The sequence below is a fragment of the Cnephaeus nilssonii genome (assembly GCF_951640355.1).
Source record: "Cnephaeus nilssonii genome assembly, chromosome: 3".
NCBI lineage: Eukaryota > Metazoa > Chordata > Mammalia > Chiroptera > Vespertilionidae > Cnephaeus > Cnephaeus nilssonii.
This window is the reverse complement of record NC_137074.1, coordinates 19,407,693-19,425,181: the sequence shown is the minus strand read 5'-3', so window position 1 is coordinate 19,425,181 and position 17,489 is coordinate 19,407,693. Positions and strand designations below refer to the sequence as shown.

The 17,489-nt window shown below is 43.8% G+C and overlaps 1 protein-coding gene across 1 annotated transcript in view; it reads right to left on the bottom strand.

Annotated features, from left to right (window-relative positions):
• Positions 1 to 8,849, bottom strand: part of ARHGEF26 (Rho guanine nucleotide exchange factor 26) — a 114,928-nt gene extending 106,079 nt beyond the window's left edge. Inside the window, exons 1-3 of the mRNA XM_079766246.1 lie at positions 7,171 to 8,849; positions 5,764 to 5,803; positions 1,232 to 1,377 (exon numbers count right to left, since the gene is read on the bottom strand). Of these exons, the coding sequence (XP_079622372.1) occupies positions 1,232 to 1,377; positions 5,764 to 5,803; positions 7,171 to 8,247 (1,263 nt within the window). The 5' untranslated portion in view covers positions 8,248 to 8,849. The remainder of the gene's footprint in view (positions 1 to 1,231; positions 1,378 to 5,763; positions 5,804 to 7,170) is intronic.
• Between the last annotated feature and the right edge of the window lie 8,640 nt (positions 8,850 to 17,489).

The window sequence follows — 17,489 nt, the reverse complement described above, 5'->3', positions numbered from 1 at the left end:
TAAGCGTCAGCTGCTCAATTTGTAGAAGGCCTGTTCAAGACAGTCCCCACACTCGCCACCCCCACACACACTGGCATCACTTGTTCACACTACTTGTCCTGGCCCTGCAGGCATTTTAGTCTGTGACTTGATACTCAGGGTGCCACGCCGTGGAGGCAGTGGAACTGGGTGGATTCTCCTTAGAACCAAATTCAGGGGTGGGAGAGGGACAAGGAGGAAGGGCTTGGTGTCTAGAACTCTGAATTCCAATACAGGCTGGAAGAGGGGAGGAAGAGCCTGAAGCAGAAGATATCCCCACCATCGACGCACACCCATCTCCACGGTCTTGTTTCTGAGCACCAACCAACGTACACAGCTCCTTTTCTTACGTTGCTAGGTTCCCTGAATAGATGAGATCCCTGACTCTGAACAACACCCATGTCAGCTTAAAATGCACCTCTGCTCTCATATCGCCTAAGGACTCACAGAGGTGTGCTGGCTTGTTTCTTGATGCAATGCTCCCAACACCCAAGCCAACCATGGGAATTCCTTTCCACTCGGTAAGGCATCAGAAGCCCACGGATGCTGTGCCCATAGCAAGTAAAGGAAGCATCACACTGTGACATTTGTTAAGCCAGGAGGAATAGAAATTATGGCTGAAAACAAAAGATGTCTGATGCAAAGAGGAGAAATTACTCATCAAGACAAAAGTCAGTGTGGAGACACTCCCACACAACAGATGCACAGAGAAAGATGGAACAGAACGCCATTCATTAATCAACTTCAAAAAAAAATACAAATGTGTCTACATCAAACGAGATTTCCAGGGAAGCACTCTAATAAGCTCCCCGCTGTGCAGAGATACATACACACACACACACACACACACACACACACACGCATATGTATAAATAGCCATAATTATAATCAAGTTCAGGATAGATTAACTTACCATTACATATACACTATTTAAAAAAAAGGAGAAGAGATACTGAATAGGAAGAGTTTCCAGAGTTCATAGTACATCAGTCCTGAGGCACTTTATCAACACCTAATTTTCCTCATCAGCAGTGTCAAAGTTCATAGTCTCACATGTGCCTGAGAGGTTCAAGAAACACTGCACAGTCGAAGAAGAGTCTCATTCCTTAGAGGTACAGGACTACTGGCAGAAAAATTTAAAACTACATTCCCGCCAAATGTACACAACACAGTGTTTCCCCCTCTGCAGACAGAGGAGAAGGCAAACACTCACCGCAGAGAGCTGGCTCCACGTGGACCGGAGTGGCTTGTGCTGGATCACAATTTTTTCCTCCGACTTCTGTTCTTTGGGCTCAGACTCTTCATCAGAGTCAATGTCAAGGGCCTTTTCTTTGTAGTTCTGGTACAGGACAGCATTTTCTGCAAGAAAAGCCAACCCAACGTGTCATCATGATGCTACCTGTTCTAAGCAAACATCCATATTTATACAAGGCTGAGTCTCCAGTTTAATAAACGACAAAGAGACAAATGGATTTTGTCACTAAAGAGTATTCCAATTACTAAAAAGTGATTTTCTCACTCACACAGCCCTGTCCCAAATCCATCCATAAGGAAAAGGGAGGGGCCCCTATATGAACTGCCAACTGATGCAAAATTCCCATGTCGCTACACTACCCATGAAGGACAGTCATACCTGCTAAATGGATTTTTAGGTTAAATTGAATCCACACCCTACCTTCCCTTCAAGGTCCATCAACATTCATTTATCTGCGTAACAAACACTTACTGTACATCCACAATGTGCCAAGGACTGGGAGTAAATAGAAAATAAAAGACACTTCTCGTGTCCTCGTGAGCTAAAACTTTAAGGAGAAAAAAGTCGCTCATTCATTTATTGGTTTAACTGATATTTAGAAAATGCCTACTAGATGCCAAGAATTGCTAGGCACTGGGGAGACAACAGTGAGCAAAAAACATAAAAGTATCAGTCTTCATGGAGCTGACATCAGAGTGAAGGGAGAGAGACAATAAATAAACAAATAACTTAAAAATTTGTCAGATGCTGCCCTGGCCAGTGCGGCTCAGTGGGTTAGAGTGTCATCGGTATACTGAAAGACTGCGGGTTCAATTCCCAGTAAGGGCACATCCCTAGGTTGTAGGTTTGATCCTTAGTCGGGGCATGTATAGAAGGCAACCAATCGATGTTCTCTCTCTCATTGATGTTTCTCTCTCTCTCTCTTTCTCTCTCTCTCTCTCTCTCTCTCTCTCTCTCTCTCTCTCTCAAACCAATGAGCATGTCCTCAGATGAGGATTTTTTTAAAAATGTGTCAGATGCTGAAAATGGTCATGGAGAAAAATGAAACAAGGAAAGACAGGGAATGTTATGTGGGATGTATGTAGATTTTAAATAAGGTAATTTAAGAAGGCCTCCCCCAAGGTGACATTTAAGCAAAGACTAAAGGTGAGAAAGCAAGCCACCATTCTACAGGGGAAAGAACGTTTCATCAACGGGAACAGCAAGTACAAAGGCCCTGGGGCAGGACTGCGTATGTACAAATCAGCAAGGAGGCCTGTGTGGCTGGAATAGGATGAGGGAGGAAGAACGTACAGAAGATGGGAGATTGGGGATGAATAAAGGGCAGGCCATATAGGGCCTTGCCTCAATGCCATTAAGAGAACTTTAGTGTTTTCTTCAAGTGGAAGGCAAGTCACTGTAGGATTGAGGACACAATGATCTTGTACAAATACAGACCAACACACGGAAAGAACTATATACAGGTACTCTGAGAAAAGACTGTCAGCAGCGTGTGATCTAGTCTGAGGGGGAGAGGTGTCCGTGAGGAAAATCTAAGACCAAAAAGCTGAGATGCCACAGAGCTAAAGGAAAAAGTATATGCAAAAGTCCTGAGGCAAGTGAAATACAGTACCTTACAAGAACTAAGGCAGGTCGATGTGCTTAGTGAATGTCTAGAGGACAAAGGGTGCAAACTGAGTGTAGGGAGATGAGCCAGACAGTCCAAATCAAGCAGAGCTTTGCAAGCAATTTTAAAGAACTGAATTTTATCCTAAGGACAAAAGGAATGAGTTTCTTTCACACTGTACAGATTGCATTATGGTAAGTCTAAATGATACATCCATTACAATGCTTTTGAAAAACTAGACCTGGCCGGGTGTCACAGTCGGTTGGAGCATCGTCCCATACACCAAAAGGCTGTGGATTCAATTCCCAGTAGGGGCACATACCTACGTTGCAGGTTCAATCCCCGGTTGGGGCGCCCTCTCCCCCCCCCCCAAAAAAAAAAAAGATTGTATTTTGATCCTGATTGCCACGGTAACCCACTGAAAGGGAAGATTTTATTAGATCTTTAGGAGCAAAACACTGACTACGTAGGGGACTAATGAGGATGCTACTGAAGTAGTCAATGAAAGACAATGGAGCTTGGCTTATGCAACTCAGAAAGGACTGGGAGTGGACTGGTATATGGGCTCGCAGAGAGGGAGGTGATCAGGTGTGTCCTAGGTCTGCAAGTCCCACAACAAGAAGGTGGGAGAGGGAAACACCAGTAGAGATTTAGCGATAGTAGGGAAGGTTAGGAGTTTAGTTTGGGACACAGAGTTTGAAAATCCTTTCCATTTACTGAAGCAAGGAAACATCTGCCTCTTTAATCATCAACTATTCCATGTTCTACATGACTATGATAAAGGAATACTAGGTCTATGCAAGAGTGCACTGGTCTCTGATTGCTCTGCATGTGTAAAACAAATTGTGACAGTAATGACTAAGTTTCCCCCACCTCTAGTGCCCTTTCAAGTAGTTAGTGGTTGGCACAAAATATGCATTGTTGAAATGATTTCTCATTCCCTCCCACAATAACATTGGTAGCGGTAATGCTAACATCATTTTACACATGGTGGAATCAAGCCTTGGTGAGGTTAAGGTGCCTGCTCAATTATCGCTCAAATGATGAGTAAAGCAGTAGGAGAGGAACCCCAGCCCCCTGGGTCCAACTTCACAGGTTCTCACCACTATCACACTGCTTCCCAGGTTATATTCTTGTTAATCATTAACTGTAAGAACACTGCATTCCTCAAGTACATATATGTGAAAAAGAATTTCTAGGTCACCATACTTGGAAAGAGATGAGAGGGTGCACGGAAACAGTTCCTTATCAACAGAAACCATGTAAAACTAGTTATAATGAAGGGTGTGATCTATTCTGGGGGTGATCCGTCCTTGGACCAAGAAAGAGCTCAACTTTTTAATCCTTTGAGGCACAGGTCCCAGAATCAATGCCGAATTCCAGAAGATGCAAAACATCTCTCTACGTCGATATTAGGTAGATGCTCTGATCACTTCATGTTCAAAAAGTGGTGCAAGAGGAAGCACACTGGACTGAGAACCAGACCTCTGTCCCAGTCCTGGCTGTGTGACCGTGGCGAGCGCGAAACCACTCAGAGCTTCCAGTGCCCTCAACTGTAAAACCAGGGAGATGAATTCATCCTCAACAGCTACAACACTGCATCTGGGCTTCTTCTTCATATAGCATGTGTCCTGGTATTGGTGCAATGAATACATTTTTATAAACCGGTCATGTTGAAATACTTCAGTGGGAATGATTTTTTATATAGGGAAATAATTGATAATCACCAAGGTTATATGTTTTATAACTCTGGGTGGTTCTACATTAGATGTACTTAATACCCTTCTTCATTATTCTTTAACTAGAGGTCTGGTACATGAAATTCGTGCACGGGAAGGGGGTCTCCTCAGCTCGGCCTGCACTCTCTCTAGTCTGGGACCCCTCAGGACCTCTGGCTCCTAACCGCTCACCTGCCTGCCGGCCTGATCCCCCTAACTGCTCTCCCATGACAGCCTGTTTGCCCTAACTTCTCTCCCCTGCTGGCTTGATTCCCCTAACTGTTCTCCCCTGCCTGCCTGATCGCCTCTAACCTCCTCTGCCTTGGCCCTGCCAACATGGCTTTGTCTGGAAGGACATCCGGAAGGTCGTCCGGAAGATGTTCAGTCTAATTAGCATATTACCCTTTTATTAGTACAGAAGATTGGAAAATCTGAGCATTTCAAAGCATGAAAGAAGGGAACTAGCCTCACTTCTGCCACCCTCCACCAGCCCCACAAGCGGTGCAGCTGGGGCTGCTGCTCCTTTCATGCTTTTCCAGTTGGCTGACATTTGACCCATCTATTTACACAAAGCCCACTAATCTGATTAGGGTTTGAACACCTGGTTGAAGCTGCTTTTGTTTTTGAGACTCTTTAATGAAAATACTATACGGGTTACAAATGCTTAGGAATATGTTTCCGTCGGCCAGGAGTTAAGATTTCCCCCAAACAGACACTTGATAAGGAAACGGGAAGTCAGAAATAAGACTAAAATTGGGAAAGAATATTAAGTCAAAGGAAATAGGACCTAGGGAAAAAAATGACTTAAGGTCTAAATGCCAAACTCTCAGAATTTTTGGCTTAAAGAGCTAGAGCTTGCTCTTACTCTTTCTCCATTTTTTTTTTTTTTAAGGAAGGTGGGGGATGGAGCCAGAGTGGAAAAGAATTCAAAATCCCAGGACATTGGCTGACAAAGTTATCAGCTTACAAAGAAAGCTATTGATTTTATTCACTGCTGGTATTACTAGATAAAAATTTAGCTGAGTGAAGTGCTTTGTGCTGTATAACTTTGAGAAGCTGCACATTTTCCTCATCTTAAGTGTTTTTGTTACTGCAGCTGGATTGGAACGTATAATTGATATTCCACATTGAAACAGCAATAGAAGTCTGGAAAATCAAATGCTTACCTTCACCATCAAATGGTCCTTGTCCTTTCAGCACTTTTTTCTAAGAAACAAGAAAAGCAAAAAAGGAAAAGGCAAAACATACTATATATGAATGAGCCAAATTGAAAATACAACTATTTAAGAAAAAGTACTTATTTTGTTGTTACATTCATTAGATTTCCCAAAGCATACAGCTGACGATCCCTGGAGTGGTTCACTCATATGACTACTACAATTCACTAAAACAGTGAAATAAAATGTACAATGTCCCTCACACCCTGTTGAAATAGTTTGAGAATCCTCAAATGACCAGCAGGCTCAGCTATTTATGACTCACCATCACTGTTAAATTGAACTTTGCTATACTTGCAGAGTTGGGGGGGGGGGGGGGGGAGAGGAAGGAGGGAAAAACAAACATAAAATGTTATGTAATTTCTCTAAGGCCATAAGATCTAAAATAAAACATGTTTGCTTGTGTATTACATATGTGACAATCGTACAGACTGGTTCCAGTTCTCTGATTAATCAAGAAATGTCGCTCCCAAAATGAATGTCTGCACTATTGCCCAGGTCCACCTTATTTCTGAAGAAGACAGCACATGCACACTCCAAAATCCCTTTCGCTGGTTTTCCCTATTTCTTTCTGTCATATTTGGCAATTTTTTATTTTTATTTTATTTTTTTACCAATTTCAGCTTTTAGGCCTTTATCAGGGAGCAATAACACATAGTTCACTGGAACCTGAAGTTTTGTTAAATGCACTCAAGGATAAATGGGCACAAAACAGGAATGAAATACAACCAAAGGCCGAGTTGACAGAAACAAGTAACAACAAAGATGACATAGTATTCGTGCCTTTTGTGCCTTGTTTTTCTGGCTCCTAATTTTAAAAATTCACATTTTATCAGAGGTATGTAGTATGTGATCGCCATTCAAAAAAAAATTAAATAGTTAAGGTAAAATAATCAATAGGTTCAAAGGAAATCAGCTTTCTCCCTAATCAGCTGTGATGAATCAGCAACCACTGACTGACACCTCTAAACAAGCACCAGACAGCTTGGCCAAAGTCAAGAGTGAAAATCCTGCCCTGCTCTCCACCCCCTTTGCAGCTTACCTCTGTTAAAAGTGCTCAGGACTCGGGCAGCCAATCAATACCTCATCTGCTGTATTTTCCCCCCATTTGTCCCCAGATTTTGCCTAAGCTTAGAAAGTCAACCCAGTTGATCAGAGTTTCACTTCCTCCCACAAAAGCTGCATGAACTAGCGCTGTGCCGGCCAACAACACAATGGCCAAGAGATACATGTGCACAGGTTTCCATCCACAAACAACAGAATGAAAGAGAACACTAACGTCTGATTTCCCCTGCGTCCCTCCTTCCCTATCCCCAACACCTTCACTTTGGACTTGGCGACATGCCCGCTCTTTACCTTTATCCTTCCAAGGCTGGAAAACTTCTCCTTGTCTTCCATCACCACTTTCAGAATCGGCTGGGACATTCTGTTCTTCTTCTTCGAGGCGGTGGGGCTGTCAAAATCCACGCCACTGACCACCGCCCTGCGATAGGACGTGGACCGCAGACCCCTCCGCAGGGACCCCGGGCTGTCCAGGTCGTTCTCGACCTCGCCTTCGTCCTCGGAGGGGCCCAGGGACGCCCCGAGGCCCTCCACCATGCTGCGCACCTTGAGGAGTCGCTTGTGGGGCTCCACATTCTGACTGCTGCCTTTACTGATTTTAATTTCCGAGGCCAGGCTCTTGGGAATTATCTGCTGCTTCCCCACTTTGAGGGCAGCCGGGCTGTTGGTGCTCAAAACCACCGAAGGAGCCTCCGGGAGCTCGTTCTCCGGAGAAGGCAGCCTCTGGAGGGGGAGTGTTTGTTCCCAAGACCTGTTCTGGGGCGAGGGTCTCCGCTCCGGGTCCTTCGCTGTCGGGCCGGAGGGCAAACGGGAGCCTGGGGAGCCGCCGAGGTTACAAGGAAGCCCGTTGGCAGCAGCGGGCGAAGGTAGGGGGCTGGCAGTCCATCCGACCGGGTCTCCCTCCGGGCTGCACGCGGCCGATGCGTTAGGGCAAGGTGGGGGGCGCAGCCGCTGCGGCGCAGGCGAAATCACTGCACCGTTCTCGGGGGGTTTCGGGGAGCCGCCCAACGCCCCCTTGGGGGTCTGCGGTGACTTCAGGCGTCGGAGCCGAGGAGAGACAGCCCGGGACTCCGGGGAGACCGTCCTCCCATTGGTCACCGCCCTCCGCTGGGCGCACAGGAGCAGAGGGCTCCTCGGGACCGTCCTGCCGTCCGAAGAAGCGGTGGGCACCTGGGAGGGAGCCTGCGCCGCCACGGGGAGCGGTCCTCGGTCCTCCACCGGGAAATCGGTGATCAGCAGCCCGCTCGGGCTCTGGTAAGACTGGGGTCTTGGCTTGCTCCGGCCCAGCATCTGCGGCGGAGGGGTCGACCTCCTCCGCCACGAAGGGGTTAAACCGCTGCCAGGAAAATTCACTTCGCTCTCGCCGTCCATAGCGAAGCCTGCGGGTGAGCCCCGCGAGGCACGGCACCCGGCTAGTGTCGCCTCGAGAGGGACGAAGTCATGGAACTTTGACTCCAGACAACCCGGCACGCCTCGCCAAAGACGCGCACTCCACGGCCGGCGGTCACCCCGCTGCTGCGCGTCACTTACCCGCCCTTTCTAGGGCCAAACTGCGCGCTCCGCGCTGCCCGATCCGGGACGCGATCCGGGACGCGATCCGGGACGGAATCCGGGCTGCGCCCACGCGGATGAATCCAATCACCACCTCGTCTCTCCCGCGCCCAGAGACCACCCGCACGGAAAGAGCTCGCCACCAGTGCGCCGGGTGCAGGCTGATGCACAGGAAACTTGGGATAAGTTCAGCTTTCTTGGGAAACTCGCCTTCGGACGCTCCCCGCCGCCGCCGCCGCCGCCGCCATCCAGCCGCCCGCCCCGGTCGCTGGTTGCCTCGTGCTCAAACCGCCCGGCTCCTACGTGGATTTATGCCTTCGGGGCTTTGCAGAGCTGGGGCCAAGCAGGGCCCACCGCCCCCGTGGGTGGCCCGGGTACCGGACCGTGGCGCCGCGGCGGGAGCTCTGGAAAGCTCGGCAGCCAAACGGAGACTTCGGCTCCGCCCCCGACCTCAGCCTCGGCCCCGCCTTCGTCTTGGCCCCGCCCAGGCCCGCCCCTTTCGCGGCCGGCCGCCAGACCCTGGCTTCCCTGCCCCTCGAGCCTTAGATCCGGCGGGTTCTCCGTTTGAAACCGATCGGCACACCTGGGCTGGGTGCCGAGCGACGGGGTTCCAGGCTGGCATCTGGGGCTGGAGGCAGCGGCGGCGGCGGCGGCGGCGGGGAAGCTGGGGGCGCGCGGGCGGGTGGTGGCCGGCGCACAGCGTGGGAAAGAGCGGGGGATCCCTGCTGAGATGCGATGTACGAGGCCCCGGGCCCCAGCGGATCGATCTCCTGCGTAGAAACCGGGAATGCCGGGCCGAGTAGGGTTTGGGAAATGGGTGCGCTGCAGGGCATAGCTCCGAACGCAGGGAGCCGGTCCCCTCTCAGTGTTCGGGTGGTCTTCAAGCAGATCCGATGGCCTCGCTCTCCTGCTGAAAATACCTTATAATATATAGAGTCAGACTCATAGATTGGCTTGTTTGTGCCTAGTGTATGTCTGGGGGCGTACACGCAGGCAGCTTGGGAGAGAAACTGTGTGGCTACCAAACTAGGGAGGGAGAGTTTTCATTCAAAAATCGTTGAATCTAGTGTGTTTTGGGTCGTGGATGTTATCTATTAAGACTAAACGCAATTTAAATTACGGGGGTGGGGGGTGGGGGAAGTATTGGTTTCCAAGCATACATGGAATAAGAGTCAAAATCCTCTCTCTAGCTTAGGAAGACCCTGCATCATGTGCCTACCTCTTTCCCCATCACTTTTTCCTTCACGAATCTCAGTCCACACCCACTTAAAGTTTTACAGCCCCAGCGAACCTTCCCTATTGTTCCTTCTGTCTTGTCACTCCATCAGAGGCCTTCCCTTTTATACACTTATCACAGTTTGCTCATACACACACACACACACACACACATATTTTTGTGTTTTTGTTTATCTGTTTTGTCTTTAGATTGTATGATGCTGCTAGAGGGCAGGGGTCATGCTTATGTATTGCCCTTCTGTATTCCAGGCACATAGCAGGCACTTAATAAATATTTAATGAATGAATGAGAAGTGAAAGTGAGGACAGTGACCATCCCTTCCAGGGTGCTCCGTGGCCAAATAGTAGAAAGTTGGCTGTGTCCTGGCCAACCTCCTGGGATATGGGAAGAATAGAGCAAACTTGAGAAGACAAACGATTTATACCCCATAAGAACTGTATAATTAATTCTATTAGCAAGACAGATGGGCTTTTCTCCAAGGGCTCTTTCAGCATTCCTGCATTCAGCAGGGATGTAGTGAGCATCCACTGTGTGCAAGTTAAGCTGCTTGTTTTTGCCCTAGATACGTTGAATGTAATGGCCAAAAATATTAAGAGGAAATCTCTGGGTAGTGAGAGCATGATGTTTTTCTTGCTTCTTTATACTTTTTTTGTACTTATCAAATGCTGTACATTGAATATATATTACTTTGATCTGAGATTGTTTTTGTTAACTCTAAGAAATGGCATCAGAAATTTTATAAGAAGAAAATTTTTAGAAAGAAATTTACCAAACATTGTTTGGAAAAAATATGGTTGAACACACTAATGCATGCCCAATTTTTAATATAGGATATTTTCCATACATTTTATTTTATTAATAGAAATGTATTTTTATTGATTTCAGAGAGGGAGAGAGACATAGAAATATCAATGATGAGAGAATATTGATTGGCTGCCTCCTGCACATCCACCCCACAGTGGAGATCCAGCCTGCAACCTGGGCATGTGACCTCCTTGTTCATAGGTTGATGCTCAACCACAGCCATGCCAGCTGGGCGAAAGAGCGATTTTAGACTTAGACATAGATTTTCCAGGAATTGCGTATATAGAAAAGAAAAACATAGGCAACATAAATTAAAGTATTTATAACAATTCTGTACACTGAGTCTAATTCCTCTGAGTCCCTTTTTACCCAGGGCGCCAGTCTGTGTGTTTTTCAGCACACCATCACGAACAGTGCACCGTTTCTTAAAAGGGTGTTCTAGTCTTGTCCCTGGGGTTTGCTTCCCAGCCACTGACACTCTCTCTGCAAATTTGAGGCTGGCGCTATGTTATTTGACGAAAAGCATGGTTTTCTTGTTCAACTGAATCATGTCACTACAAGCCAGCACATTCTCTATTAATGGCCAGAAGGAAGTTTCAACCCTTTCGCCATAGTCCTGCATGATACATGAATTGGTTATATCAGCCTCTTGTTGCTTTGGAATTTCTTGAATCTAATATGACACATCTGGCAATTTCTGCTGCCTTGATTGCATTTCTCAGAATGTATGGATCATACACAGATAGCACTAAATTGCTTGGAACTCACGGACATGATGGCACTTCAAATAGCGAGGACCATGTTCACAAATACAGAGGCAATGCCAACTATGTCATGACTGCCACCTGGCCAATGGCTGTTTTCTCAATAAGACATACCCCAGTTTCAGAGGATGTTAAATTGTGGGACCAAAGTCTTTTTTAGAACTGAAGCAATATCGTATATAAAACTGTTAGGAATGATATATTCCACTGGTATATTCCCATGCTATATATTTTTTATTTTATTTTTAATTTTTTGAAATTTTAAATTTTTGTAGTTTTCTTGAGATATGATTGTCATAGATCATTGTATTAGTTTAAGGTGTACAACATAATGATTTGATGTGCATATATATTGCAAAATGATTGCCCCAATAAGTTTAGTTACTATCCAGCACCTCACATAGTTATAAATTAATTTTCTTTTTGAGAACTTTCTTTAAGAGAACTTTTGTGGTTTGATCTCTTAGCAACTTTCAAATATACTCTGCAGTATTGTTAACTATAATCACCATGCTGTATATTACATCCCCAGAAGTTACTCATCTTACAATTTTTAGTTTGCACCTTTTGATCACCTTTACCCATTGCCCCCATGATATATTGAATCATTAAAATATTAAATGGTATAATGCAGGATACCAGAGGCTGAGATACCAATTATTGCAACATTTAGCAAGTAAATTCGCATTGATCACTAATTTTGTGTCTGGCATAATAATTAGGCTAATATGTAAGTGCAATTTAGCTCATATTATTACCTTGCAGTTATAGCTCATGCATTCTTTATTCATGTATTTATTTTTTGCACAAATACTTATTAGATGCATGTAAGTGTTTAGCACTGGGCTAGGCCTTCCCAAAGCTCATAACCTGGCTGATTAGCTTCATCTAAAACATTACAATAATAACAAGACACCCAAGTTGAGTAAGGGACATGGTAAGCTCTATGAATGCCTTTGTGAAGGAGTGTGGTTAGAACTGGGCCGGAAGAGTAGGTAAAGTATTGTGAGGTAGAAAAGAAGAGAAGGGTATCCCAGAGAGATTTCCCAACCTGAGCAAAAACAGGGGGGCATAGCTGGAGATATTTAAGTGCCAATTATATTTCAATCACTATTATTCATTATACATAATTTAATCTCACATTAATTTATGTCTCAATTTAAATATGAAGGAGCAGAAGCTCAGAAAGCTCTTAGTCAGTGGTTGAGTCAGAATCTTACCTCGGATCTGTTGACCCCTGAACCCATGCGCTTCACAAACCAGAAACCAAACTTTCAAGAACAGAGAGTTTGCATTTGGAAGTTGTGGGAGGTCAATATGACTAGCTATGGTGAGAATGGAATATGGTGTATGATAGACTGAGGGGTCTGGATTTTACCTGGATGGCAACTGACACTCCCTCTCTGAAGGTATTTGAGCTTTGTTATCCTTTAAAATAATGAATCTGATGACACCAGTGTCAGAAATAAAAAGTGAAGGAAAAAAAGCAACAACAGATTTGGCAACTAAAATCATGTAATCATTATGCATTAAGAAAAGCCACATAAACCCATAAAATCTGAGGGGACATGTTCTCTTAGAGGGTATTAGAAAAAAACATATATATATATATATATATATATATATATATATATATATACACAAAATATTAATATATATAACATTCATAAATAAAAATAAATAGGAAAAAGATTAACAATGGAAAAAATGAGCAAAGAGTGAGAATACAGATTTTGAAAAAGACACAAGTATCCACTACACGTAAAAATATACCCGACCCCAACAATAAAAACAAAATTAAAACTATTAAAATTATAATTTTTCATCCATTAGGTTGACAAAGATTTTTTAAGTGAGAGGTAATATCCGCTGTTGGGAAAAGTGCAGGGAAAGAGTATCTGAATCATCATTGATGGTAAGAATGTAAATGGGTACAACCTTTCCCTCCAGCTATTAGATGATTGTCAGCAAAACCTTGAAAACAAGCAAATCTTCGATCTCTTAATTTCATGCACAGGAAATCCTTATTGTGTACAAAGAAGTATGTTCAAGGATGTTCATCAAAGCACTTCTTACCATGGCAAAACATTAGAAGCAGACTACGAGTTTATTGGCAGCCACCAAAAATATTAATGTAAAATATTAATACAAAAATTCAGAATATGTGAAGTGATGTTTTTAAAAAGCTAGTTTAAACACATTCTGTGAAATGTCCTCCTTTGAGTTTTTAAAAATGCAAATAGCTATGCATATATACTGAATACCTAGATTTTGCATATTTGAATTGTAGCATATCCACCCTCTGGCAGCAAAATTCAAGGTGGTATTTCAGTCATGCTTTGCTGTGAAACAAGCCACTCCAATGCTTAGTGGCTTAAAATAGCAATTTATTATTTATTGTTTCTAATTATTCTGTGGGAATGGGGGTTAGGGGGTGGCAATGGTTCTTCTGCAGGTCTCCCCAGCTCTCCCATGTTGTTGCAGGCAGCATGGGGTAGGCTGGATTGCAAGGGCACCGATAGCCCCACTCACACGCCAGATGGTTGGTACTGACTGTTAGTTGGGGCTTTGCAATTCTCCCCTTCTCAGATCTTAAACACCTGGACAGACTTAGTATCCCTGTGATTCCTGGTATGATGAAATGATAAGTCAAAATGACAAAAAAAAACAAACAAAAAAACAATCTGGAAAGGATAGTTGAAAAGAGATTTTGAGAATTGATTAGTTCTTATAGGGAAAAAAAGGGCCTTCAAAGGAGACTTTCTACAGCACTTGTAATAATAATTTATATATTATCCTGTGCTTTTTAAAACATTTTTGAACACAACAATATACCAGCACTCTTTGTAGTGTTTCAAATAAATGTATTAATAAATAACTTAATCATTACAACAACCTTATGAGGAAGGAACTACCGTTGTCTCCATTTTATAGATGAGGAAACTAAACACAAAGAGATTAAGAATCCATGCTATTTGGCTCCAATTTGACTTATAATTATTATACTACTAGAGGCCCAGTGCACAAAATTCGTGCATGGGTAGAGTCCCTAGCGGCTGCTGGCTGCCGGGGCCTCGCTTTGCCAGCTGCGGCCAGGGACTCCCTTCCCTGGCTGCCGGCTGCTGGCCAGGTCCTTCCTTCATTCCATGCCGCCCCCTGGTGGTCAGCGCACATCATAGTGAGCGATTGAACTCCCGGTCAATCGAACTCCCCAGAGGACACTTTGCATATTAGGCTTTTATATATATATAGATTGTCATATTATTTGTGATTCCATTATTCATTTGGATTCATATTTTTTGCAAGTAAAACGTAAGCATTTCAGCGTCAGACTAGATCTTTCTCTGTCTCCTATAAACTCTTCAGTAATGAACAGTTTGATCAATTGGTGATAATGCCCCAACTTCACATCAGGAAGAGGACCAGGGACCCACAATAGCCTTAGGAAGGAAAAGTGACTGAAAGGAAAGTCAACTCAGCAGTTCTGTTAGTCGGCTAGTATTATTTAGCTCTTGGTTGGTGCCAGGCCCTGGGCTAGCTGTAGTGGTAAAGAAAGTAGACATGATCCTTGCCATGGCCCTGCTAATAGTCATTAGGAAAGACAAGCCCCTGATGGCATCTGATGCTAATAGTGTTGCTCACTTAGTGCCCTTTCAACTAGCACCTTCAGTCTTAGTTGGCACGGGGTCCAACCTGCAGGATTCTGGAGAAAGCAGAGAGTGTGAAAACAGTAGAGACAATTAGGTACAAGGGTGGGAATTGTGACAGCAAAAGGGAAGCGAAAAATAGGGCAGTCGCTGGAGGGAAAGGAAGAAATAAACAATTTTATTCCAAGACTGGGACACTTGGCTGGGAATCAGGAAACTGGGTTTCATTCAGTTTGTGTCTGCCTCTTTCTGACTGTGGGAATGAGGACAAGCCACTTAATCGGTAGGACCACAGTTTCTTCAACTGCAAAATTAAGTTGTTCCGCCTCCTCAGCGCAGTTGGAGAAGCACTTGTATAGATTAGAATAATCTGATGTGGCCCATCCATTGGGTTGTGTGTGGTGTGTGTGTGTGTGTGGGGGGGGGGGGTGGGGGGGAATGGGACACAGAAGCAGGGAAGGAACTGGACAGATAATTGTGCAAAAATTAAATTCTAATTAACTTTTCCCCTCTCTTGAAGAGCAAACAATTAGAATAAAATTCTGTTCTACTAGTAACTCTAGGGCCGTGGTCGGCAAACTGCGGCTCGCGAGCCACATGCGGCTCTTTGGTCCCTTGAGTGTGGCTCTTCCACAAAATACCACGGCCTGGGCGAGTCTATTTTGAAGAAGTGGCGTTAGAAGAAGTTTAAGTTTAAAAAATTTGGCTCTCAAAAGAAATTTCAATCGTTGTCCTGTTGATATTTGGCTCTGTTGACTAATGAGTTTGCCGACCACTGCTCTAGGGTAAAGAAAAAAGATAGTAATGAGAAAGAGTAAGAATGGCTCAATGGACTCTCTTTGGCAGGATCTAAGGAGATAGTAGGAAGACCTGCTCAGGAGAGGAAGGGCTTCTTTCCTGCTCCCAGTTCTTGCAGCAGCATCCAATCTGCTGACCCACAACTGAGGCGAGAATAATTCACAGTTGATATATTGACCCTCCAGGGACACTGTGTTTGAATGGAAAGCTCTTCCGCTCAACTAGAGTGAGTAAAACCATGAGGTCAGTGTGCAGAGTGATTCCCAGAACTGGGCAGGCCCCAGGTCACTATTGTTCCTTCAGTTGTGGGGATGAGATAAGCAACTGAGCAGCCACGTTCTTCAAGGGGCTCTAGTCTGAGGTCACTGCATGGCTTGAAACAGACCCTTCACCTCTTTAAACAGTAGTTTCCCTGGTGGTTGGGCTTTTGTTTGTTTGTTTGTTTGTTTGTTTGTGTTTGTTTTTTTTTTTTAATTTAAAAATTGTAATACATTCATGCAGTAAGAATGGGGTTGTACAAAAGTAAAAAAAGAGAACATCTCCCGCTCATGTCTCTAGTTTCCTACTTGGACCTCTAGAGGTATCAACTGTTAACAGTTTGTTGTACATATTGTATAAGTTTGCAAATTTATGGTGAGCATAAGCAAGTATATATACCCCCAAATACATTAGACACACTCATCTGTACACTAGCATCCTATAATAATGTTCTGTACCTTATTATTTACCTTGAATATCGTTCCATGTCAATATTCATAGAACTACCATGTGGTTTTTAATGGCTTTGTAGCATTAGGTAGAATCAAATGGAATTACCATTTTTGTAAGTCAAAAGCAGTCAAAAACTGGCAAATTCATACACTTCCACTTAATATTACATAATTTCTGAGCAAATGACTCATTGATAAACATTTAAATTATTTTCTTTTTGCAAAATCTGAGCACTAATAAGGAGAAAAAGTATCCTTTCAGTCCTCAATTTCCATAATTATTTGTCTTGTCCCCATTCTTTCATGCCTGGGAAAGGTAAGGTAGTAAAAAAAAACAAAACAACAACCACTTTATTAAACAAAGATGCAGGAATGGTTTAATTCTGTTACGTGTAATTTAAAGTCTGTTCTTAATACAATCCTAATGGTGAAATCACGCATGAACATGCTGTAAGCAGAATTCTGTTCTTTTTGGGAGAAATTGGATTAGGGGTGCCACCATCACTATCACCAATTTCCTTTGGTGATTATTTTCCAGTGTCTATTTCACTTATTTTCTATTCTTTCCTGGAACCTGTTCTTTCTCTGGATTATCATGATTGTGTAGAATCACAACTCATTTCAAGAAATTTAAGTAATTTGAACAAAGAAGTATCTGAATATGCCACACTGTTTCTTTTGTCTGCAGAGTCTGGCAATCGCAAAGGAACTTGAGATAAAATATTCTTGTTGCGTGCACTCCATCTTCCAGGTAAAACTGTATTAGCAATCATGTGGGAATACTTAAAACTAGCCAATACTTTCAAGTTTTCTCCTGCCCAGATTGGTTTGGAAGAAATCCAGTCTTACCTATCTCAAAAATTCAGCAGGGAAAAATAGCTGAAATAAATTAGGCCTGTGATTACTTAATTCTGTGTTTACTTAGACTTTCTGGCATTTGGCTCAAACGACAAAGCTTTTTAGAAGTGTTATTTAAACTTTGTTTTGCCATAGATTTTAAATTGGAAGAAAAAAATGGTAAAGAGTAAGGATAAATCAGACACGTTTGGGCTCATTACCAAGCTACTCTCACCAAGCAGCACTAATAGAATTTGAAAAATGC